The sequence below is a fragment of the Lissotriton vulgaris genome, chromosome 2_1 (assembly GCF_964263255.1).
Source record: "Lissotriton vulgaris chromosome 2_1, aLisVul1.2, whole genome shotgun sequence".
Lineage (NCBI taxonomy): Eukaryota > Metazoa > Chordata > Amphibia > Caudata > Salamandridae > Lissotriton > Lissotriton vulgaris.
The window spans coordinates 394564960-394590387 of NC_141687.1; the positions used below are offsets into that span (position 1 = coordinate 394564960).

At 46.0% G+C, this 25428-nt stretch overlaps 1 protein-coding gene across 1 annotated transcript in view; it reads right to left on the reverse strand.

Moving 5' to 3' along the window:
- Positions 1-25428, reverse strand: part of MPP4 (MAGUK p55 scaffold protein 4) — a 296409-nt gene that overhangs the window by 171430 nt on the left and 99551 nt on the right. Inside the window, exons 5-7 of the mRNA XM_086958555.1 lie at positions 11842-11922; positions 11211-11342; positions 2745-2826 (exon numbers count right to left, since the gene is read on the reverse strand). Of these exons, the coding sequence (XP_086814681.1) occupies positions 2745-2826; positions 11211-11342; positions 11842-11922 (295 nt within the window). The remainder of the gene's footprint in view (positions 1-2744; positions 2827-11210; positions 11343-11841; positions 11923-25428) is intronic.

The following is a 25428-nucleotide window of genomic DNA, read 5'->3' on the forward strand; positions in this document are numbered from 1 at the left end:
CTTTTTAAAGAATGTTAGCCTGACATAAGAATACGATGGCTCTGAATATGGCCCTGAATTTGAAGAGTGTTTTAGAATAAGCATTCACTTTATTTTTTTAATGAATGGCTATTGCCTGTCTAATGACAGAAGGTACAATAGCAAATGGCAAGGACCAATTGAGAGTCTGATGGATGGTTGGAATAATTGGCTCACAAGCTTTACACAGCCTAGATGGAGGGCAGGGATTGAAAAGGGAGGTCCAGATTTGATAGTCCTAATATTGATGAAAATAGTGTCTCTGGACCCGAGAAAAAAGCTAGTCAAACTTTTTCTAAAGTGGAAGATTGATCCATGCCTAAGAGTGAGCAGGAAAACAAGAGCAGGTCTAAAAGTCTGAAGAATGGTTTCATTTTTTGAATAGAAAAACAAAGATAGTAGGCCGCAGAGGCTTTGAGGCAGGGGGTGGGGGTTTTGCTACAAGTAGGTTCGGTAAATTATTTACTAGTGATTTCATGAATAACTAGTAGGGGTAACTGAAGCAGTTATGGAAATACAGCTTCGGGGGCTCAAATTGCATCGTTTTTGTGCCAGATGGGCTTTGCGTGCTTGCATGTAGCTTTCAGAGCTTTTAGCTCCACAGTAAACCCAGCTACCGAGGAGGAAACCTTGGATAAGAGGAGAGATTAACAGGTGCAAGGTCATTATTGTAGTCAAGTAAGCACTTATTATTGAGATTGAGATTATCCACAGGGTTTTATGTTGGATGATCTGCAAGTAAGTTTGGCTCATGAGCAAAAATGGATAGCTTTGGATACACCTTTGGGTCTTTAAGTTAAATGATGAAAAACTACATGATTAGAAAATACATTTTACGTATTTATTACCAAGGTCCGACTCTGGTGAAATGAATTTAAGTCTAAGTGGGTGTGTGGCTTTAGGCTAGACAGAAATTAGTTAGAGGTTTCAAAAAAGAACTCACTTGTGATCTAGACGAAGAGTCCATCCACAATTTAAAATCGCAAATCAAAATTACTTTGGAGGCTTTAAGCACCAGAGAGACTAATCTGTCCGCATGGTTATCACCAGAGCTGGCGAAGGACCAGTTAAGGAGTTTGGTTGGATATAATGCGATGGAAGATGTTTTAACCAATTAACTGCTTGGCACATATATTGAGATTAACATGCAATTCGCAAATGTATTGAAATCATATTTTTTCATGTTTAAACAGACACTAGCCAATGAAGGTCTGGATTTTTAAATGGCGCATGTACGCTGCTGCTTTTCTTTGGGAAACTTGGATATTTATTTGCAACTAGAGATTCAGATGCCTTGTCACTATCTGCCTTTATGTTCAGATGCTTTTCTGCCTGCCTGAGTCAGATCTCCTTATGCTACAGCCTTACAGAGACTTTCTGGTAAAATATCGCAATCCTAACTTCTCCTAAGATTTCTCTGATTTTCCCCGACTTTAGAAATATAGAAAGTTTCCCTTTATGGAGGAACAGAATTTCTCCATTCTATTTGAGATAGCTTTATAATAGTTTGTCTTTGGTCATGTGATTTTGAATTCTTTTTATAACAAACATTTTATCATCCATAAATTATACAGATGAGCTGTTAATGTGGTTGTAAGACCTGTGAAAGCTACACCACTCATTCTAGGAACAACTGAGAGCTCTGGGTTAGTGGCAGGTTTTAACATCCATTGAGACTAATTCAGTTTGTGTTCACCTGTGACGATGACAAAACTGTGCTGCTGGAAGGCTTGCACTGTGTAAAGTGGTGGGGATAACTTGTCGTTTGGTCATAGTTCAAAGTGTTGCATTCTACAGAGGGAAGGGCTTCTTCACAAAATTCAACTCACTTTTGTTAAGTTTGGTTTCTGATATTCTAATGTATTATGCAACTGTAAATTATAGCACATGACTGGCTGGAGGGGGGAAGCTCATATCCGGACCTGTTGGTAGAGGTGATATTACTACAACTATGATAAAATCCAGGCAGTGATGACTGACCAAAACTGCAAGGATAGCATGCATTTATGTACGTATATATATATACACATGGTAATTCCGTAGCGCAAAACTGGTCAATTGATCTATGGGGTCAATAGACAGTGTATCTTTGTTAATCGAGAGAAAATCATACATCTAATAGTACGCCCTGGGAGAGAATAATCTAACTGCTGATGGTTTGGTGACCTCCGGAAAATAAACAGTGGCCTGGTTCTGCATGAAACTGGACACCTGGAACTGGAAGCTCATTCAGAAGAGTTTGAACTTCAGTTTGAGGGACTTGTGAGTGCAAATGTCAGTCACCCTGATTTAGAGCTGCTTGTGAAAGAAATCCTTTGATTTGAGAAGTGTTCCACCTGGAGGATTCGCCTCTAGTTGAAATCTGGCACCAAAATTACCTTCACCGCATTGTAGTTATGGAAGATTTAATTCTGCTGCTGAATTCTACACCAACAAAGAATTCTACAGCAAAGGATTTGGTATTTGTGCCACAAAAAGGAGGATCTTTCTATACAAATGAAAATTAAATCAAGCCCCTGTTAACTTGTCTGAGTTGCAAAGCAATATTTGTTGGAGGCAGGGCTATTCCACGACTGGGCTCATCTTATGCAAGAGTTGTAGCTGTTGAACTTTCACACATGAAAATTGATTAGGCTCCCTTGATGATATATTAGTAAAATTGTCTTCAGGCGCTATCATTTTTATTCCTCCAAATCTTTTATTGATTTTTTAAAGCGACTGCTTACCACTTCGATCTGCCAGTCCTCCATTGATCACACGAGCAACTATGATTTCTCCTGTTATCTCGTGGCGTTTTATGGTGGCACCCTAGTTGGTAAAAAAAAAATTCTGCATCAGACTCGTTAAGATACTATATGCCTATTGTGGTGACAATGCAAAGCAGCAAAGGTATGTATATTATTAAGGATAAGTCCAGAATGTCCAACACAAAGCACCCCATCTGACGCATGGTAATGTGTCTTAGGAGTGCATATGCATGTACAGAGATGCTGAAAACACACGGTCTACCTGCCCATTTTTAGATCTCACATACAGACAGTTTTTAGCAGTCTGTTGTTGAAAAACCTGTTGTTCACAATACCAATACTTACAGTGGAATTTGAATTTAAAAACATTTATTTAGCGCACTTTTACCGAGCGGTTTCATGGCGCTTTTGGATTACGACCAGCATCAGCAGCAAAGGGAGATTAGGCAGCGTAGGCACGGGAAAAAAGAAAAGTTTTAAGGTTTTTGCGGAACTCTGTATAGGAAAGTGAGGTGCGAAGTCGCACAGGGAGAGAGTTCCAAAAAACTGGAGCGAGGACCGCAAATTTTGCTCCACCAGCTTTTTTCTTTTTGAAACGGGGAGTGACCAGGAGTGCTAAGTGGGTGGAACGGAGTTCTCTACCCGGCAGGTAAGGCTTGATGGCTGAGCATATAAACTCAGGGGCGGTGCCCATTCTGGCCTGAAAAGTGAGGCAGCCAAGTTTGAATAAGGCTTGCTCTCTCACAGGCAGCCAGTGTAATGCCTGCAGGGATGTATGACGTTACTCCGCATACCGTTACAACTACCTACCATTACAACGCGACCATTACAACGCATACCATTACAACGCATAGCGCTTTGGGGTGCTGGATAGTGGTAAGTATAATTTACTATTCTAACTCCAGTCCCCGTGGACCCTAGGGAAGGTGTTGGATAGTAAATTATACTTATTCCCTATCCTAGAGCGCCCCCCAGCGCAATGCGTTGTAATGGTATGCGTTGTAAAAGTCGCGTTGTAATGGTAGTGCGGAGTAAAAAATGCGTTGTAACAGGTGCATACCGCCTGCAGCAAAAGAGTGGCACGATGAAATTTGGGCAGGCCATGGATCAGGCGGGCAGCCTGATTCTGCACTAGTTGCAGGCGGTGGATGGCATAGGCCGGCGCGCCATTGTAGATTATGTTACCATAATCGAGGCGCGAGAGCACCATTGACATCACAATGACTTTTAGAGCCGGGAGGGAAAAGAAGCGGGAGATCTTCCTGATTGTCCTAAGGGAAAAGAAACAGGAAGACACCACTGAGCTAACTTGGGAGTGATTCACAATATGAGTGAGAGGTAGGTGCACAGCACGTTTGATAGAAGGTGTGACTGATGGTTGTTCAGGAAGGGTGCACTCGAGGGTGGTGTTACCGTCAAACACCATAAGATATCATTGAGATAGTGTAAGCAAAAGATTTGCATTTACATCCCCTCATGGAGGCACTCCGGGTTGTTCATAGAAATGAATCAATAGGTCGAATTCAAAGTAAGTTTATTCGATATTTTTGAAGTTTTTCAATTCAAAAAGTTCAAAAAGTTCATTGATATAGTCAACATATCATTACAGCGAACCATAAGACTCCAATGCTCCAAAGATTTCACTCGCACCCAGGTGCATTTATCACGCGTTTTATCAGTTGATTCACTCTGCGCTTTATTGTATCCCTCTTGTACTCCTGTATTAAACTTTCTTTGCCCACACCCCAATCGGCATATCATTTCACTATATTGATCGGCACCCGGTAACAATTTAAACGGCCATTATCGATCCCGTTTTTTAACCTTCCCAACCCTAACCCGGGCTCTGTTTCTTTCTTTTTTCAGCCTCTCCTTGACAAAGGGCGGGTAGCCCGAAATGCATTGGAGTCTTATGGTTCGCTGTAATGATATGTTGACTATATCAATGAACTTTTTGAACTTTTTGAATTGAAAAACTTCAAAAATATCGAATAAACTTACTTTGAATTCGACCTATTGATTCATTTCTATGAACAACCCGGAGTGCCTCCATGAGGGGATGTAAATGCAAATCTTTTGCTTACACTATCTCATTGCTAACTTGGGAGTGAACAGAAAGTTGTGAATTGAGAAGGATCCCGAGGGTTTTGACTTTAGGGACCGGGAGTGGGGGAACACCGAGTGATGGGGGCCAGTGGGAGGGGGACCAGGGACTGCAACCACCTCCGGTCAAAACCAACTCTGTCTTGTCCGGGTTGAGTTTGAGGTGGTTGCAGTTCATCCAGTCCTGAATGAATAGCATGACTGTTTGAACATTGAGGGCGGATGAGGGGGAGTGAGAGAGGTTGAAAATTAGCTGGAGGTCATCGGCGTAATTAAACACCGTGACCTCGAGCTGCTGCAACATAAAAATGAGGGGGTAGATGTATAAATTAAACAAAAGAGGGGAAAGTGAAGAGCCCTGGGGAACCCCGCACTCTACCTTGCGGAAGGCAGCAGTGAAGCCGGCGAGGTGAACCGCCTAGGCCCTCTCGCCCAGGAAGGACTCGAGCCATGAGAAGGCTAGGCCCTCTATGCCCGCCGCCCTGACACGGGTGAGGAGGATGGAGTGGTCCACCGTGTCAAAAGCGGCGGACAGATCTAAAAGGATGAGGGCTTGCGAGAGGTTGGTGTTGATGCCTTCACGTAGCCCATCCATCACTGATATCACCACCTTCTCCGTGGAATGGAGGAACTTTGGGTCAGTCCACTGCTTAATACTGGTTGGCTTTTCGTCAATCTCATTTGCTTGCTTATTCAACAGCTTTCCTTCCTCTTCTTGTATTTGTCCATCTGCTGGATCATATCATCTTTACCACTCTTTTGATTGGATGACTTGAATCCTTTCACAGCTCACATTGAAGGAACTACCTGTTCCTTTTTCGTTAGCACTCCATGGGAGAGTATGTGTTTTTTTTGCTCTCTTGCCCTCCCCCCTGTGTGCATCATACCCTTCACAACCTCCCCCATGCTCCCTGTTACTCTCCCACCTGCCCACTTGTCCGTTGTGTAACCCAATTCTCCCTGTCCCACTTCCACTAATAGCCCCATGTTGCTTGTCCGACTCTCCCTGCTTACTCTATCCCCAACCCAATGCTTCCCTATTGCTCCTTCTCCACCACTTCCTGTGACTTTTTTTTAACTGTTTTAAGAGTGCCCAGAAAATGAACTTTGTTACCGATCCATTCTTTTATGAAAATGTTATTAATGTTTTTTAATTTATGGCTCCAAGATGAACATCTGCAATCATGGAATGGTAACTTAAAAGAAATAGGTAGTCACACATTCTATGCATCATGATACGTATGTGTGCATGCATGATGATGCATGTGTGCATATACATTATTTCACTTTTTTCTGCAGCTGTTAAGCATGAGCAATACGCTTTTGTTTTTTTTGCTTTTTGCCAAAGTAGTGCCAAATGGTCTGCATTGGCAAAGCCAAATGGAAAGACCTGTTGGCTTTGTCAATGCTTTTACCATATGCTGCAACACTTCAGAATGTGCTACCTCTCCTGATCGGTCTTAATTCTCACATTGTGATTGCTTCCATGTGTGCCCTACTTATTTTCTATTTCGTTACTGGGTAAACCTCCACTACTTTTACAGGGAAAGCATTATTTTAATGTATATTTTATAACCTATTTGCCATAAAAATAAGAATACATTACCCTCTGTTCCCTGGTGGAGTTGTGGCGATCTTGAGGGCGCAATATGCTTGGCTGGACCACTGCAGTCCTGCCAAGGATATTACGAGTTTCCTCTCCGCCACGGTTTTCATGGCAGTTCTTACTCCATAAACAAGCATTTGCAATGCAATAGGTCTCGCATTAGGAAAGTTTGAGCTATTGGTCTTGTAAATGACAATTTTTTTTATTTATGTGTTGGTTTTGAAAATAGCTAAATTAATTACAATGCCAATAGTTATAACATTCGCAAATGTGACACCTATAGCATTTGTAATGTAACATGTTTGTAGTGAAGCGTGAAGGAGAGCACGAGCCTTCAATTTTAAAAGTAAACATGGCGCAAGGATTAAAGCGTGAGGGACATTTCATACTGGCAACAGATTGAAATAGTGGCAGCTTTTACCAGAAAGGTTAAATAGATGTACAGCAAGCTGTAAGGTGAAAACAAAGCTCGTAGCTGGCATTTAATTGCGCACTTTCATGCCGGTTGTCAGAGCTTTAGTACAACGCTAAAACAAAAAGGTAAGAAAAGTTTGCGTGAATAAATAAACATTTGCCCAGAATCACAGGTTGTTGACTCCCTCGTCGAGACTCGAACCCGCTCCCCCAAGATCAAGGTCGGGCGCTCGCGCCGTTAGGCCACATCTTTTTCCTTTACTTCTGTATGTCGTCAACTAGCACGCGCACAGGCGTGCAAGGAAGGTCGAAAAGCTGCCTGAAGTGGAGGTAAAGGGAAACGCGCCCCTGGCAGCGCGTGAAAGTGTGCTCCGGGCTTGTATTCAGCGCCTGGCTGTCAATAACTCACTCAGACAGCTTGGAGACGGGCGCTCAACCAATCTGGCTGTTTAACATGCAGCATTTCAAGGTGAACAAAACAGAAGCCGCAACGGAACTCATCTCTCAATCCTTCCCGCTTCCTGTCGTATTTGTATTGCTTTCTGAAATAACATCAGGAGCGTATTTAGCCAATAATGTACTTTAATTAAGTAAAAGTTACTGCATTAATATAATTAAAGTGTACGCAAAGCAGATGGCTGCACTGTCGCAGTTACTCACTCAATGGAGCTCTGAAGTACATCGGGTTTTAAAACAATGGAGACAAATTGTGCTTTCTTGAAAAGGGCAGGACACACAAGGGCCACTTTTATTAACCCCTGCGGCGCTGCCAGCTTCGCCATGTTGGGTGGCAAGGGCCCCTGACCGCATGTGCCTGGGCACTGAGAGCTGAAGGCGGCCAATTCCGCCCTGGCACAGTTTCCGTGCCGCAGTAATGATTTTGTTTTTAGCAAAAACAATCACCAGACTATTTGAAGATTTTCGCTACAAAAAAAAAAGATGCAGCCAAGAAAAGGTTTTTTATAAGAGGTCTTTTTAGCATCGCTCTCCCAACTGGAGCCGCTTGTATTATTTTATTTACAATTAATTGAAATGCACGGTTATACGAGATTTATTTTTAAAGTGAGTGGGATAAAAAGCACTAAATGCATCCAAAAATTGAAAAATCCAGTTCGCGTAAGATGTTGATTCTTATTATAAATGTGCAAAGCTGGCGCATTGGCACGGGTTCTGCCCTTTTTAAAAAGAGAACGAGGGAATTGTCAAGGACGCTTCGAATAAGATCAGAACAGAGCTGGCAAAACTGTGTAACATGATCCGCGCGGGCACACACCTCCCAGGACAAATTCGGACTAATTGCTTTGTGAAATCAAATAGTGCAGATGAACGCATGTGCAGTCGCAGAGCTGGTGTTCTCATATCCTCCACAGCCATACTCCAGTTACACACTGTCATTCTCAGATTCACTCTTGCAAGTAGTTGCATAGTCTACACAGACGAGACATTCCGATAACAAGTGTGCACACACCGGAGATGAAATCTCTAAGATATCGCTGCACAGATGCCAGAGTCCTTGTGCGCACCATATAGTGGCACAAAAGCAATGTAAAAAAATAAATACATACCGCAAATCACCGCCGTCACTCTGCCGGCCTGCGACCAGGAAGTCAGGCAGGCCGGCGTGACAACAGGAAACAGGAAGTAGGAGGGCGGGAGCCTACCCCGCCTCCCACGGAAGACCCGCGATTCGACGGAGCCGTGTTTGGAGCACCGGAGCAGGCAGGAGTCTACCCTGCGCCCCGGTGCCGAAGGAGGGAAGAAGAGTCCTGCTGCCGGGCCCTGCAGCGGAGGAGAGCCGCCGCACGAAGGAAGCCGGTGAGTGGGTTGCTGAGCGGGGGGGGGGGGGCGGGGGGGAAGCATGTGCGCGCGCGAGTGCGGGGGGGAGCGGGGGGGCGGGGAAGCATGTGCGAGTGCGGGGGCGGGCGGGCTTTGTATGTATGTGTGCGTGCGTGTGTGTGACTGTGGGGGAGGGGGGTGTGTGTGTGTGAGCGAGTGTCTGTGTGCCTGCGTGTGCATGCGCTCGCCTGTGTGTGCGTGCGTGCATGCAGAGGGGTGGGGGCTGCCTGCCTGCGTCTGTGTGAGCAAGGGCCGTGAGTTACTCTGCGCATGCGCGGGTACTCTGCGCATGCGCAGGTCAGACGCGCGCTCCCGCGGTGAAAACTGCGAGGAAAAACGCTCGTGACAGATTGGTGTCCTCATTCCCAATAACACAGGCCGACGGGCCACAATAGGTCTGAAGCAGACACCTTCAATGCTCACGCATTGAGGGTAGGTCTGCTCGACCTACAAACCATGGCAGAGAGGAAACAAAGGAAGCCCTACAAGGCCTCCTTGTGCTTCAGGGCCATGGGGTGCATGCAGAGGGGCACAACATGTGCTCCCCTGTGTGCATGCACCCCATTTCCTGCGCCGCTTGGACTTTACAGTCCATGCTGTGCAGGAGCTGGTTTTGGCGTTTCCTTGTGGTGCCCATTTTCTAAGACACAGCCGTGGGAACATTAAAAATAAGTCTGCCAGACACGAGAAACACTTGCAGTCTGGCAGGCTGGCTGCCTGACCATGGGTTTGGCGATGTGGCGGCCGGGCAGATACTTAGTGGTTTATTTCAGCATCTTTAGCGACTGCAGCTTTCGTTGTATGCACTAGTCCACACCTGAATGGTGGCATGAAATTATAGCAACAGTGATGCTTTCGTCACACCGTTTCATAGTTCCGAGACATCTTCAAACTCTGCTCTGAGGAAATATTTGTGTGCAGATATGCTAGCCCAGCCACTCAGATTTCACAGTGACTAGTGGTAGACACATTTTAGCACATTAGGGCCCTACCATGGGAGAGCATGTACATTCGAGCTCACTCCTATTTTTTGTTGTTGTTGTACATATTCCTACTGTTGTTCGGCAATTTGTCAACTTACTGTTATACCTGCACATTTTTAACAGATTTCCTACCACATTCCCGATATGAAGAGCTACTGATTTATAAATATACCCCTACACTATATACAGCGATGGTGAGGATTTCTCCCATTTTTCTTGAAAATACGTTCACCTTAAACTTACCTTAATTTCCCCTTCTCTTCACGGGTGTACTCCTACCTTGTGAAAATTGGGTGGTCTCCAATTATTGTTGAGGTATTACTAATTACGGGCTTCGTGGCCCTGTGTATACCGGTCCCATTGCTTTCAACTTAACCTTGCTTTTATGATGCCTGCAATACTTTGTTTGGTCAATGTTCATGCAAATATTGTAACAGGCAGGCAACGTGCCTGTTATGAATTATCTGTGTATAGGCCTTAGTTCACCAGAGCATATCCCATACACTCTCATTGTTCTGTACGTTCTATAGAGCACTATGGTTTTTTTTCGCCCCTGTGCATGGATGCTCTTCTTAGGCTTGAAAAAAGTAGAAGAGCAGTAACAAGTGCATAAACCCTAAACCAGAGAAAAGGGTTAGGGTCTAAAGCACTTACTAGATTGTAAAAATTCCACCTTGATTAACAGCATGCTGCCTCACTCCAGCGTTTTTATGAGGATTGTTTAAAATTGTGACCTCAAAAGCAAAAAGGTCTGGGTATGCAAATTATTACTAGGATCTGAAAAACCTTCCAAGTTTTATTATTTTTATGAAAAAGTAGTACATCTGCCTTTTGTGCTAATCGACGAGATGTGGCAAATGTTGAGTGCGATAATGATCTAGGTGACATTCAATCCTAAATTTTTCAATATTTTGTAAATTAAAAAAATAAAAAAAATCTTACTTTAGAAAAGGGGAAATCTCAATTACACAATATGTTTTTTCTTATGGCATGGATCCTCAACATGACATATAAAAGTGATCTTGACAAGCTTAAACATCCATAGCATAGGTACTCGGATAGTAATAAACTCAGGTGGGGACAAGAAGACATAGAATGGAGATACAGGCGTGAGGTTGGTAGACGTGGACAAGAAGACACAGATGACAGCGGAGCAGGGTGACATGGATAATAATATAGGGCCATACAGACCTCAAATTAACCTAACCTGGACAGCCCTCAGTGACAAGAGTCCATGGAATTGGCAGACACTGTGCTTTACAAATACCACATAACATCTGAATACTAGGCCCATAGATGAAAGACAAGCCGGAACATTGGAGAAAACGGGATTTCCACAGTGCAAAAAAGGTGACAATGCAGGTTTACATTGCTGTTACAAAATAATTGGAAAGGAGACAAAAAATTAGATTTGGAGACACGATATCTAGACTATATCAATGGGCAATTGTCTGTGATTACCTCCCATCTAACAAAATGAATGGGTATGCCTGTGCTTCTTACCAGCGGCTGTTGATTCTTCACGAGACAGACAATCCTCATGGCCTCATCACTCTCGAGGATGTTATCCGGCAGTGGCGGAAGGATTGGCTCAAAATCTTTCTGCGCCACAGCATCATGGGCGTGAAGTAAGGCCTGGGAGCAAGAAAAAGGGCATTATGAAACAGAAGCTGGGAGAGATGTGTCTCATGACTCTAATATGGGGGGGGGTAAGTTGCTACAGACTCACTAGTAGGACTTGTCATGGACACATTTGCCAGAGATGTGTGATGGAATATCAGTTCTCCGTCTATCGTAATGTATTCAGAAAGGTACTTAGAACAATACACGTCTAAGGAATCTCAAAGGGATTGTGGTCCAGGTAGGCCTTCACCATCAGTTGGAGCACTGTGCCCTACCTTTGAATTCTAGTGGATTGAATCACGCGTTTATCGCTCTAATGTCAATAAAATGAACACCATCAAGATGAATAACAAACATCAGTTTCCACTCAAAGAAACCACATTGTTGACCTACAGTTTTACATAATGGACTGATGTGCTATTTGTGATGCTAGAACTCCTCCCCCCATGCTCCAGTGTATTCTTGATGTGGTGAAGGAATATCACTCTCAACGTTTATTTCCTAAACTTGCCTTAAAGTGCGGAGTTCGTAGCAGTCGTCTCAGTTCTCGTGTCTCTGAAGACTGTGGATATTCACGCAACAGCTCAACCACCTAATGAACAAATTGCATTCACTGTCAATTAAAGTAATAACTGTGTTTTTGGAGACGTCAATAGCACATATTATCAACTGCAGCACCATCGGTGCTGGTGTGAATTGCTCTATGAATTGAGGTGCATAAAGTAACATACTGAAAGACGTGGAGTCTCAAATGCTCCAGAATATACTTTTGATGTACAAAGGTGTTCCCAATTTTTGCCACCCCCGCTCCCAATTCCAAAAAAGGGAACCACTTTCGGGCCTTATATCTCCTAATATAAAGACATATCCTACATGAACTGGTGATTCCTGTCTTGTTACTACAAAGGTACTGATTACAACCCAATGGATTGCAGGACAACTGACCGCCTCCCCCATTCAGTATTGACATCACTGACACTAAGCACCATGTGTCTTAGCAAATGCTTCAACATCATCAAATAATTCTCCAACCCCTGAACTGCAACAAACAATATTGCCCCCTCGCAGGAACTCTGTGACAACCTTGTAAACTTCTTCCACGACTAGATCGCCAACATCTACAGAAACTTTAAATCCCAGCCCAAGGCCATTGACTTCTTTAAATAACACATTGGCTCCACTACTATCACAGACATCCGACTAGCTGGATGGAGTCAGCTCGCCCCACAGGACGCCGCCTCCATTATGAACTCGGTCCATGCAGGGGCCCAAACCGACCCATGTCCTCATCACATGTTCAACCTAGGTGACGGCAGAACCAGCCCCCTACTCACCACCTTGTTCAAGATCTCAATTGCCTCAGCCACCTTCCCTGAGCACTGTGAAACATACCGAAGGCAATGCCCTTCTTAAAGAAACAATCGGCAGACCCCAGTAAACTCAACAACTAAACAACTATCGACCGATCGCTCTGTTCCCATTCCTAGCCAAAGTATCAGGAAAAAGCCATCAACCGACAACCCTCCTCGCATCTGGAATAGAACCTCCTACTCACTACTCCCAATCCGGATTCCTCAACAACCACAGCACTGAGACAAACCTGATAGCAGCTACCGATGACATATGAGCCCTACTTGACCGAGGGGAGACTGCAGCTCTGATCCTCCTAGACTTCTCTGCAGCTTTTGATACGGTCTCCCACAACACACTCATCACAAAGCTGCACAACATAGGCATCCAAGGAGCCGCTCTAAGATGGAACGCCTCTTTCCTCACCGAAAGAATGCAAAAAGCATGCCTTAGCCCTTTACCTCCTCACCCCAGGAAATCATCTGTGGAGTACCCAAAGGATCCTTGTACAGCCCCACCCTCTTCAACACTTATATGGCACCTTTGGCTAGCATCATCAAAACCCACAGACTCAACATCCTTTGCTACGTCAGTGACACATAACTCATCCTCTCCAAATACACCACTAACACCAAAACCAACTTCCACAACTGCATGACAGATGCCACCAACTGGATGAAGGATAAATGCCTGATGCTCAACATGGACAAGACAGAGGTACTGATCTTCGGAAACAAAGGCTCTACATAGGATGCATCCTAATGGCCCTGAGACCTCAAACCTCAGACCTACTCCTACCCTACTGACCAAGCTAGGAACCTATTTTATTAATGTATTTATTTAAAATATTTTATATAGTGCGAACATGATCCCTGGGGGTATCAGAGAGCTTTGCAGTTGAGCAAGAAAGAGGAAGCATGTAGAGCAGACAAAAAACTAAATGAGACGGTATAAGAAGGAGTAACTCTAAGCCAACAGATCAGAATACAGTCGTAACTGTCAAATAATACACAAGGGCGAGGGAAATGTGTCATAGCGGGCCTGGAGATAGGAAGCTCTGGGATAACATAGCGCTTTACAATTGCGCAAGACAAGAGGAAGTCGGAGGAGCCAGGAATAACGTACAGCAAGTAGCAACTCTAAACCAACAGATAAAAATACACTCCTAACAGTAAAATAGTAAACAAGGGTGAGGAGAGCGTGCCATAGAGTGCCTGGGAAGCATGGTTCTAGGGCAGAAATTTGTTCATCAATAGCACTTTAACTTCCTTTTTGAAAGATGCCGTAGAGGGGATCAGTCTGATTTCAGGGGGCAGGGAATACCAGATTCCCAGGGTGATACCAGAGAAAGCTTGATTGTACGTTTTCTACTTATGGAATTTTTTTTGGCTTCAGCAGGAAGGTAATGGCACTTCTAGAGGACCAGATATCTCGGGTTTTTGAGTGAGGTATATTGGGGTGTTGAAGTGTAATGCTTTATGGGTCATGCAGGCAATTTTTTGTTGCATCCTTGCTTCATATGGGGGCCAGTTTAGGGATTTAAGATCAGGTGTGATATGGTTGTTTCTCTTGGAACTAGTAATAAGCCTTGCAGCAGAATTAAGAGAGGCACTTAGTGAAGCCATCTTAGATCTAGGAAGGCCGCAGAGGGTTGCGCTTCCATATTCTAACTTGGAAATCACTAGAGTTTGCACAGCAGACTTGAAGTGATTGGGGGGTAGGAAAGGTTTTATTTTCCTTAAAATGCTCATTTGGAAGTTTGCTCCTTTGGTGAGAGCACTGATGTGCTTCTGCATGTTCAAACTCTCCTGTAGAATTATACCCAGCGAGCACCTGGAGTCAATTATGTGTGATATGCAATTAAGAGCTGTTAGTTGATGCATCCATTCTTCGATAGCTGGTGACTGGGTGGGGCGATTAAGAGGAATTCCATTTTAAGAGCGTTTGATTTAGGGTGATCAAGGATTAGCCAATTTGTATTTCTAATGAGATGTGTTGAGGGACCTGATGTCATCAGGTGAGGAGACTTTACGGTACAGTTGGGTGTCATCGGCATACATGTGATAATGTATGCTGGATAGTTTAAAAATTTCAGTTAAAGGCTCTATGAACAGTCCCCTGTACTGGCTCTGGAGCTGGGCGAACAAATGACATTGCGCACCTGATCCTCAATTGTGTCGGTGCATCTGGGCTGGTTCCTGGCGCTGAGGAGGGGAGGTTTCAGACGCCACACCGAGACTGTACAGCGTGTACTTTGCCTTAGTGGCCTGGGGATACTGCCGGGGGCGGTGAGGTGGGCCTACCGTTACTGGTGCGTCGCGGATCCACTGAAGCTGACCCTGGGATGTCTGCAAACATTCACAGACTGTAGCTGGGGCTGCGGTTAGGAAGAGCAATACACGCCGCGAAAAGAGCACAAAGAAATCTCTGCTCTCGTGGCCTAGTTGTACTGCAGGGAATGGAGCAGACGGCCTCCCGCGGCGAACACATCACGGCTCCACCACAGATCTACCCTGTGATACCTGTTGACATTGGCTAACCACTGCTGGAGCTGAGGGGAGAAACCAGCAGACGTGCCGTGGGAGGCATGTGGGGAGATCTTTACTATTGTGGCCTAAAGATACTGCAGGTATGCCTCAATAACGGGCCCGTTGCGGTACAGCTGGGGGCTGCCCCAAGGCGCTAGAGGTTATTAATCCACCGTTGCTGGAGGGATCCTAGGATACTGTCTAGCTGATTAGGCTGCAGTGGGTGTCCTCAGAGTGGAACACGGACATCTTGGAAAGTTCTTTGAAAACAGAGATCTCTGGGCTTATCTTGGCTCCCCCGCCTTACTATTGAGTTTGCGGACAACTGCTGGGAACGCCGGGTGCCCCTGCTGCCTTACTGGAGTTTGGCGGGAGGTCCCGGAACTGAAAGGTCGGCCTACATTCCAGATTACATTCACGACCCCCATCGCTTCAAGGACATTGGCAAACACAACGCTAAACAGTCAAAGTTGTCCTTTGGAAATAAAAGGCTGACAAGGCAAACAGACACTGGCACAGAGGGAGACAACCCCGCTGCAACCACCACAGATGATCAGGGAGAGGATCTACGCGTACGTACTCTTGCTGGAGATGAGGTCGAGCTCAAAGACCATAGACACCAAGCTTGATGTTCTCACCTCCCAACTGGATCATGTACACATGAAAACAGCCTGGATCAGCTCGAGAACCGCATCTTCGATGCCCATGACTTCCAGGTTGAGACCAAGGAGCAGCAGTTGCAAACGGACAAAATATTGACTCTGATTAGAGCCAAGAACGACGACCCGGAAGCCCAATCCAGACGTAAAAACATTTGCATCACGGTGTGCATAAGACAACAGCTATCTCCAAGATGGAGACGTTTGTGGAGGAACGTCTACGCGAGATGTTCGGATCAGACTTATCGACTGTCTTCTTTACGGAGGGGGCGCATCATATGCTGGGGCAAAAACGGCCTCTGGGGTCCACTCCCCGCCCGATTCTGGCTCGGCTGTTTAAATACCAGGATCGAGATGTCATGCAGCGCCTGGCCAGAGAATGTAGGACTATCACAAAGGTAACACTATCTCCTTTTTCCCCAATTTCACTCCCTGCGCATGAATGGACTCCTATCGGACCATTTTTCTATATCCTGCGGGACACGTCACGGCTGCCCTCGTTCCCCTCTCCTCTTTGCCAGTGCAATGTAGGTAATAGCAGCTAGGTTACGCCAACATCAGGCAACAAGGCGATTGGGTTAAAGTACTAGAGGGCTTCTTATTTCTTTATACGTGGACGATATGACATTGTACATTACGGACCCTGAGATTAGTTGAAGCCCGTTGCTTTGGGAAATTACCAAGTTCAGCGGGTTCTCTGGTATATTTCTAAATTGGACCGAGTCTACTTTAATCCCGCTTACAGAAGCCAACAAGCTTTTTCACCTGGATCACCCGCTGAAATGGGCGGATGGCCAGGTAAAATATTTGGGCATTTGGCTAAGCCAAGATGAACAGGAAATTTGGAACTTAAACTATGGGTGTGTGATCTCCTGGCTGGAGGAAAGGACAAAGGTGTGGTCCCGGCTGCCATAAAATCTTGCTGGAAGGATAGCCAAAGCTAAAATGGTTGTGTTGCCTAACTTGTTATACTTATTTGTCAACATCCTAATTCCGCTTACCAGGGCCCTTTTTCAAATTATCCGCTCGCTGTTGATCTTGATGATCTGGGCCGCGAAGCAATTGTGCGTCTCCTGGGAGCTGCTCACACTCCAAGTTAAGAAACAGAATCTTCCTCCTAAGGAAATATTATGGATGATTTTGGAAGTTGTCCCGTAGATTTCTAAAACATCACAACATTTTATTGATTCATATTTTATTGGTATCAAAAAACTGGTCACGGAGGGGAAGCCACATCTCCTGATGACGCCTTTGATTATTTCCATCTTTAGAACCAGAATCACGCAGTGAGGAGCCCGTTAGAATCCCGACATTGGGAACCTGCTTTTACCTGCCCTGCTGGCGCCGCACGCTGTACAGTTCGGCTTGGAGGTTGATTTTACTAATAACCGTATTCACGCTGTGATTAGTCCTCCATCTCTACGATCCTGCGAACTTGACTATTCTGCCCTGTGGGTGCCATACGCTGTAACGTTCATCTTTATATGTGCACCACCTATAACCCTGCATTCCCTGTTTGAAGCGCTCACACTCCAAGTTAAGAAACAGAATCTTCCTCCTAAGGAAATATTATGGATGATTTTGGAAGTTGTCCCATAGATTTCTAAAACATCACAACATTTTATTTATTAATATTTTATTGGTATCAAAAAACTGGTCACGGAGGGGAAGCCACATCTCCTGATGACGCCTTTGATTATTTCCATCTTTGGAACCAGAATCACGCAGTGAGGGGCCCATTAGAATCCCGACATTGGGAACCTGCTTTTACCTGCCCTGCTGGCGCCGCACGCTGTACAGTTCGGCTTGGAGGTTGATTTTACTAATAACCGTATTCACGCTGTGATTAGTCCTCCATCTCTCCGATCCTGCAAACTTGACTATTCTGCCCTGTGGGTGCCATACGCTGTAACGTTCATCTTTATATGTGCACCTCCTATAACCCTGCATACCCTGTTTGAAGCGCGGACCTGGGAATGTATTTTTCGGCTTATGGCCGTTAGTGGATCTTCTGGATCGTTTACTCAACCTCGAGATAGCTGTTAATCTTGATCTTTGTGGAGCCTTCATTTGTGCCAGTTAGCGGTCTCTAACAACAGGAAGATATTTTCTCTCCTCTTGCATACCAGATTTACGTTTTGTGAGCTGCTACACCACATATCAGTTGGTCGCCTCATTGAATTCAGATGGCCCCCCAAATATCTGCAAAAATGTTCTCAGCCTGAAGAAGGAACGTTGTATATGTTCGTGTGTTCCGAAACGCGCGTTGTTGTATATGTCGTGTTCCTACTGTAACTTTTTAGGTCTCGTAGAGAGACCTTTTCCTATCCATCCACTTTTTTATGAGTAGGATTCTCAACAGTTCACGTGAAATCACGTGACCACAAGCTCCTTGGTGCACGAGCTTGCATTTCCCCACAGACTTCCCCCTGCCAGCAGCATTTCTCCTGCACTCGGCCCACCCCCCTCCCTCTCCATATGGTGCGCTCTGCCTCAGGCCAGCATCTCTCCTCCCATATCGTCACCCTTCCTACCAGTCCCCACAAGCAGGCAGCAGCTTCAAAGGGATCTGCTTCCCCCCCATCAATCACCCTCCCACGCCAGCAGCTCTTCCCGCTCCGCCCTCTGCTCTCCGCCCCCTGCTGCACGGCCATGCCTCCCTTCTACTTACCCAGCTAAAGGCTTCCGCTGCAGCCCCCCCCCGCCGTCACTCATTCATGGCCGCAGCTTGTCCCTACTCCCCCCGCCACACAGGGGGCCGATCAGCAGTTTGGGCTCTCTGACAAAATGGTTTGTTTTCCTCTTTTGCTCCGTACCACTGCATCTGCTGCTGTATTGCTAGCATGCCTCCCCACTCCCTCCCTTATTTGATCTCTTCCTTTACGTATGCCCTTCCGTTTCCATTCCCTGTGATGCACTGTTTTCCTAGCTGCGTCCGAAACGCTCTCTCCCACTACCCCCGGGGATCACTGGCCTTCTCTCACCGCCCACTCGCCCGCCTGATCTGGTTAGCCCCCCCCCAAGCAGCCCCCTCCTTGTTAAGTTGATCTGGCTTCTCATTGAGAAAAAACATCCATGGCAGGAGCTTGTGCGTTTATTCAACCAATGTTCCTCCCCTCGCCCTAGTTTATCCTTGTCGGAGGGGAGGACCGCAAATCACTTCACCATCTTTAATTTTCCTGATGTTTTTTAAATGCGCCCTTTGGGACGCGGGGTACAAGATTTATTTAATTACAACGTATTTAACGTATTTTAACAGAAACATGGATGAACACCTCATCAGCCCCAGACATCACCATTGCCATCCCGGAAGGCTATAAGATCATTCGCAAGGACCGTACCGGCCACACAGGAGGAGGCATCGCTATCGTCCATAAGAAATCCATCCGCATCTCAACCAGCTCAGACGTCAATCTCGCCAACTCTGAACACCTTCACTACCAGATCCACGTCGACCCCAAGACCACACTCAGAGGCACCCTCCTTTACAGGCCACCAGGACCCCGCGCACAATTTAGTGAAGACATCACAGACTTCATCACTCCACACGCGCTCCCCTCCGAGGATTACATCCTTTTGGGAGACCTCAACTTTCACCTTGAAAAGAACAACGACCGCAACACCACCACCCTTTTGGACAACCTTGCCAACCTCGGACTTAAACAACTCGTCACTACCCCCACCCACATCGTAGGTCACACACTCGACCCTATCTTCACCTCCAGCAAACATGTCTCCTTCAGCCACACCACAGCTCTCCTTTGGACCGACCACAGCTGCGTTCACTTTACCTACAACAAGCCCACATCCAACAACCACCCCCAACCCACTTTGCAAAGAAACTGGAACAAAATCACCATCGACCAGATCTCCTCTTCTCTTCTTCAAAACCCCCCAGCCTACTCCTCAAACCCAGACCAAGCAGCCACCAACCTCACCCAATGGTTATCCAACAGCGCCGACATCCTAGCACCACTGAAAAAACGACAAATCAAACTAGGCAGCAAGAAGGCCTCCTGGTTCAACGATGATCTTAAGAAATCCAAGAAACTCTGTCGCTCCCTTGAGAAGGCCTGGAAAAAAGACCCAACCACCAGCACCAAGGATGCCCTCAAAAACGGCACCCGCACACACCACCAACTGATCCGGAATGCCAAGAAAGCCGCTTTCAAGGACCGACTAGATAACAACGCCCAAAACAGCAAAGAATTATTCAACATCGTCAAGGAATTTACCAACCCCTCAGCCAACTCCAACAACATCACCCCCTCTCAAGACCTCTGCGACTCCCTAGCCTCATTCTTCCACAACAAAATTGCAGACATCCACAACAGCTTCAACAACCAACCCAAAGACCAACCCACACAACCCCCTGCAGGACCCCCACCCCCCCTGAACATCCTCAATGACTGGAAGCCAATCTCCACTGAGGACACCATCCGTCTGATGAACTCCATCCACTCAGGATCCCCCACAGACCTATGCCCTCACCACATCTTTAACAAAGCAGACTCCATCATAGCACCGCACCTCCGAGACGTCATCAACTGCTCCCTCAACTCCGCAACCTTCCCGGAAAGCTGGAAACATGCCGAACTCAGCGCCCTCCTGAAAAAACCCACAGCTGACCCCACCGAACTCAAAAACTACCGCCCTATCTCACTCCTTCCTTTCCCGGCCAAAGTCATCGAGAAAGCGGTCAACAACCAGCTCGCCGCATTCCTCGAAACCAACAAATCCCTCGACTCCTCACAATCCGGCTTCCGAGCCAAGCACAGCACTGAAACCGCCCTCATCGCAGCAACAGACGACATTCGAACTCTACTGGACAATGGAGACACAGTCGCCCTCATCCTCCTCGACCTCTCCGCTGCCTTCGACACGGTCTGTCATAACACCCTTTTACAACGCCTCAGAAACGTCGGAATCCAAGGAAAAGCACTAGAATGGATCACCTCGTTCCTCACCGGAAGAACCCAGAGAGTCCGCCTTCCACCATTCAAGTCAGAGGCCACTGAAGTCATCTGCGGCGTACCACAAGGATCTTCACTCAGCCCCACCCTCTTCAACGTATACATGAGCCCCCTCGCGCTCATCGCACGCCAACACAACCTCAACATCATCTCCTACGCCGACGACACTCAACTGATCCTATCACTCACCAGAGACCCTAACACTGCCAAAACCAACTTGCATGAAGGAATGAAAGAAGTAGCAGAATGGATGAAGCACAGTCGTCTGAAACTGAACTCAGACAAAACAGAAGTCCTCATCCTAGGCACCTCCCCCTCCGCCTGGGACGACTCTTGGTGGCCAGAGGCCCTTGGAAAAGCACCCCTCCCGACGGACCACGCACGGAACCTGGGCGTCATCCTGGATTCCTCACTCTCGATGAACAGACAAGTCAACGCCGTTTCTTCATCTTGCTTCAACATTCTTCGCAGGCTCAAAAAAACATTTCGCTGGATCCCCACCGAAACTAGAAAAACAGTCACCCACGCTCTGGTAACGAGCCGACTGGACTACGGAAACACCCTCTACGCCGGTACCACCGCAAAACTCCAGAAAACCTCCAACGCATCCAGAATGCTTCAGCCAGGCTCATACTAGACATCCCGCGTAAAGAACACATCTCTGGTCACCTGAAAAACCTCCACTGGCTCCCCGTCAACAAGAGGATTACCTTCCGCCTCCTTACCCACGCACACAAAGCACTCTACGAAACCGGACCTGAATGCCTCAACACACGACTGTCTTTCTACACCCCCCCCCGCCAGCTACGATCCTCCAACCAAGCCCTTGCCACTGTACCTCGCATCAACAAAACCACCATGGGAGGTAGATCCTTCTCCTACCTGGCAGCTAAAACCTGGAACTCACTTCCCACTCACCTTCGCCTTACTCAGAACCACCTAGCATTCAGAAAGCAACTTAAAACGTGGATATTTGACAAGTAATTCCCCATCCTTCTTCAAGCGCCTTGAGACCCTCTGGGTATGTAGCGCGCTATATAAATTTATTGACTTGACTTGACTTGACTTGCCTGGCTCCCCTCGCCTTAGCTTAACTGTAGCACAACCTTGGAGGGGGGGAAATGGGAGGCTATTAACTTGTGGTTGTAGCCTGGCATATTCAAGCAGGTCAATTGTTTGAATACCACATATGTAATCACACTTCTCCCTTGTATTTGTGTTTCTCCCTCACACAATCCCCTTCCTCCCGCTATTCCTTGCCTTTCCCCCAACTTGCAGTTTCCCTCCCCCTTCTGCTGCCCGTCCTTTTCCCAAATAGCCTTCCATCGTTTCTTACTGTCCTCCCAACTCGTTAGAAAAACATTGGCAGTGCTTTTAGAACATTTATTTTGCAGCTTTATATAGTGCACACCCCCTCACCCGCACACCCCCTCACCCTCACACACCCTCACTCACCCTAACACCCTCACCCTCACCCCCCCTCACCCTTCCAACCCTCTCACCCTCACACACCATCACACCCTCGCCCTCACCCTCATACCCCCTCACACACCCTCACTCACCCTTACTCACTCACCCTCATACACCCTCATCAGCATAGCATAACAAAACATAGCATGGCATAACAAAAAAAGCATAGGATACACAACCTCACAACCCTCTCACCCTCTCACCCTCACCCTCGCTCTAACCCCTTCACCCTCACTCACCCACCCACCCTCACTCACTCACCCACCCTCACTCACCCACCCTCACTCACCTACCCTCACTCACTCACCCACCCTAACCCACTCACCCACCCTCACTCACCCTCACCAGCATAGCATAACAAAACATAGCATAGCATAACAAAACAAAGCATAGGATAGGAAAACATAGCATAGCATAACAAAGCATAGCATAACAAAACACAACAAAACATACCATAGCATAACAAAACAAAGCATAGCAAAACAAAACATAGAATAGTATAACAAAGCATAGCATTGCAAAACAAAACATAGCAAAACACAACAAAGCATAGCATAACAAAGCATAGCATAACAAAGCATAGCATAACAAAACATAGCAAAACAAAACAAACCATAGCATACATAACAAAACATAGCATAGCATAACAAAACACAACTAAGCATAGCATAGGATAATAAAACACAACATAGCATAGCATAACAAAACGAAGCTTAGCGTAGCATAACAAAACATAGCATGACAAAACATAGAATAACTAAGCATAGCATAACAAAACATAGCATACCAAAACAAAGCATAGCATAACAAAGCATAGCATAACAAAACATCTCATAACAAAGCATAGCCTAGCAAAACACAACAAGACATAGCATAGCATAACAAAACACAACAAAACATAGCATGGCTTAACAAAACATATAATAGCATAGCAAAACACAGCATAGCATACCAAACACAGCAAAACATAGCATAGCATAACAAATCATAGCATAGCAAAACAAGCATAGCGTAATAAAACACAACAAAACATAGCATAGCATAACAAAGCATAGCAGAGCAAAACATAGCATAGCATAACAAAGCATAGCATAGCATAACAAAACATAGCATAGCATAACATAGCATAGCATAGCAAAACATAGCATAGCATAGCATAACAAAACATAGCATAGCATAACAAAACAGCATAGCATAGCATAACAAAACAAAACATAGGATAGCAAAACAAAACATAGCATAGCATACAGCATCACTCAGCACCACCACAGCATCACTCTGTTGTCAGGTTCCTGCATCACCGCGCCTACCTAATTGCCAGGGACTACAATTCCCAAGATCCTTTGCAGGGGGAAGTATATGGGTGGTGGAAGCAGGAAACGAGTTGCACGTAATTCAGAGTCCGTTCTTAGTGTTTCTCTGGTGACTGGGGGAAGACCGGCTAGCGTTGTGCTGCTGCCGTTTGGAAGAGAGAGCCCTCAAAGACTGTGTCCTCGCTGTGCTAAGGTACTGTAATCTCGAGTGCGCTGGGAGCTTTTGTCTCACACGCAGTCCTCCATTTTAGATTGGAAGAGCTTGTTCTTCTCTGTGAACGCATCAGCGGATGCGTGTCAATTTCAGAGCCGGCAGCGCTGGCATTCTTCGCATCGGCGGATGCGTGTCAATTTCAAAGCCGGCAGCGCTGGGATTCTTCGCATCGGCGGATGCGTGTCAATTTCAAAGCCGGCAGCGCTGGGTTTCTTCACACGGAGCTAAGTGGCGGCTGCTGCTAGTTACCGCTGGAAGCCTTTGTTTTGAAGGATTGATCTCGTTATGCTGTCATGTGCTTATCTAGGTTCCTGATCGATACTGTGACCTTATGCCCCTATTCGGCTACAAATCCATTTATTCCCTATATTGGCATAACCGTTCAAGTGCGATTTTCTGTAAAGTCATCTCTGGCCTCACACGAGCAGAGCCACAGAGCCACATTCCAGCATGACTCTCTGCTACTTCCTTTGCGACCAATTAGTGCAATGACAGAGCAGCAGTCACTATCTGATATTCCTAGATAACACTCCGAGTTCTTCAACAAGATAAAAACTTAGCAAACCTGGAAATCCCCGCTTGCTATGTTTTGATTAGTAATGGAACTCTAATGAGCAACTGATAGCTGCCACTTCCTAGTGACATCTTTAATTGACGTCTTATGTCCAGCAAACTTGCGTCAAACCCGGCACCTGTCAGGTATAAATATTACCAACGTTGCCTTAAGCAATACGAAGCTGTGAGCTGTGAGAGCGAAGCTAACTGCTGTTGAGCGTTGCCTGTCGCTGCAGCCTGCTATCCTGTGGTGGTGAAGCTACTGATTACCATTATCGCCGCTACAGCGCGACCTATGGTGCAGTACGCTTGAGGAGCCGTGCAGCCGTCCTCTGCGAAGACATCCAGCCCAGCTGCCCGCGGACGCTGTCACCCCTCCTTCCTCCAGACGCGCTGAGAGAAGCCGCTGCCTTTCTCGTGCAGAGAAATCCAGTCCCGGCGCTTCCGGTTTACCCTCGCAGGTGACTGGGATATCGAGAGAGACCCCTGAAGGAGATACCAATCCTCCATCATTCTGTTCAGAGGTATGGTGTTGACTAAACCCTTAGACGAGAATTCTTGAAACAAACCTTGGCAAAACCAACTTAACTTAAGCTACTTACTTACTCCCCCTTCTCACGTGTTAGGCTTAGGTCAGGCACACTGGGGTAGGCTTAGTTAGAAGCACCAGTTGAGTATGTTAGCCTAATGTATATATGACTGTATATATGTTTTATTACTTTTAAACCATTGTATGGCTAAGAAACCATATCAATGCTTTTACAGTTCTATTTCGCAATACTTATCTTACTGTACGTACTTTTTATAATAACAGTTATTGCAATTGTGGCAATACATTTCTCTTGTATGAGAAGAAAGACTGTTCAATAAATGTTAACCCTTTATTGATACACGCCCGTCTCTCTATTCTCTACATACCGTGAAAGTAAACTGCACTAGACTGACTGAGTGAAATCTGTGTCTATTGTTTCACACGACCCTAGAGATCGACTCTTGATCTGAGGAGCAAAGTTGTCATGTTGCACGGTTGTTGGAA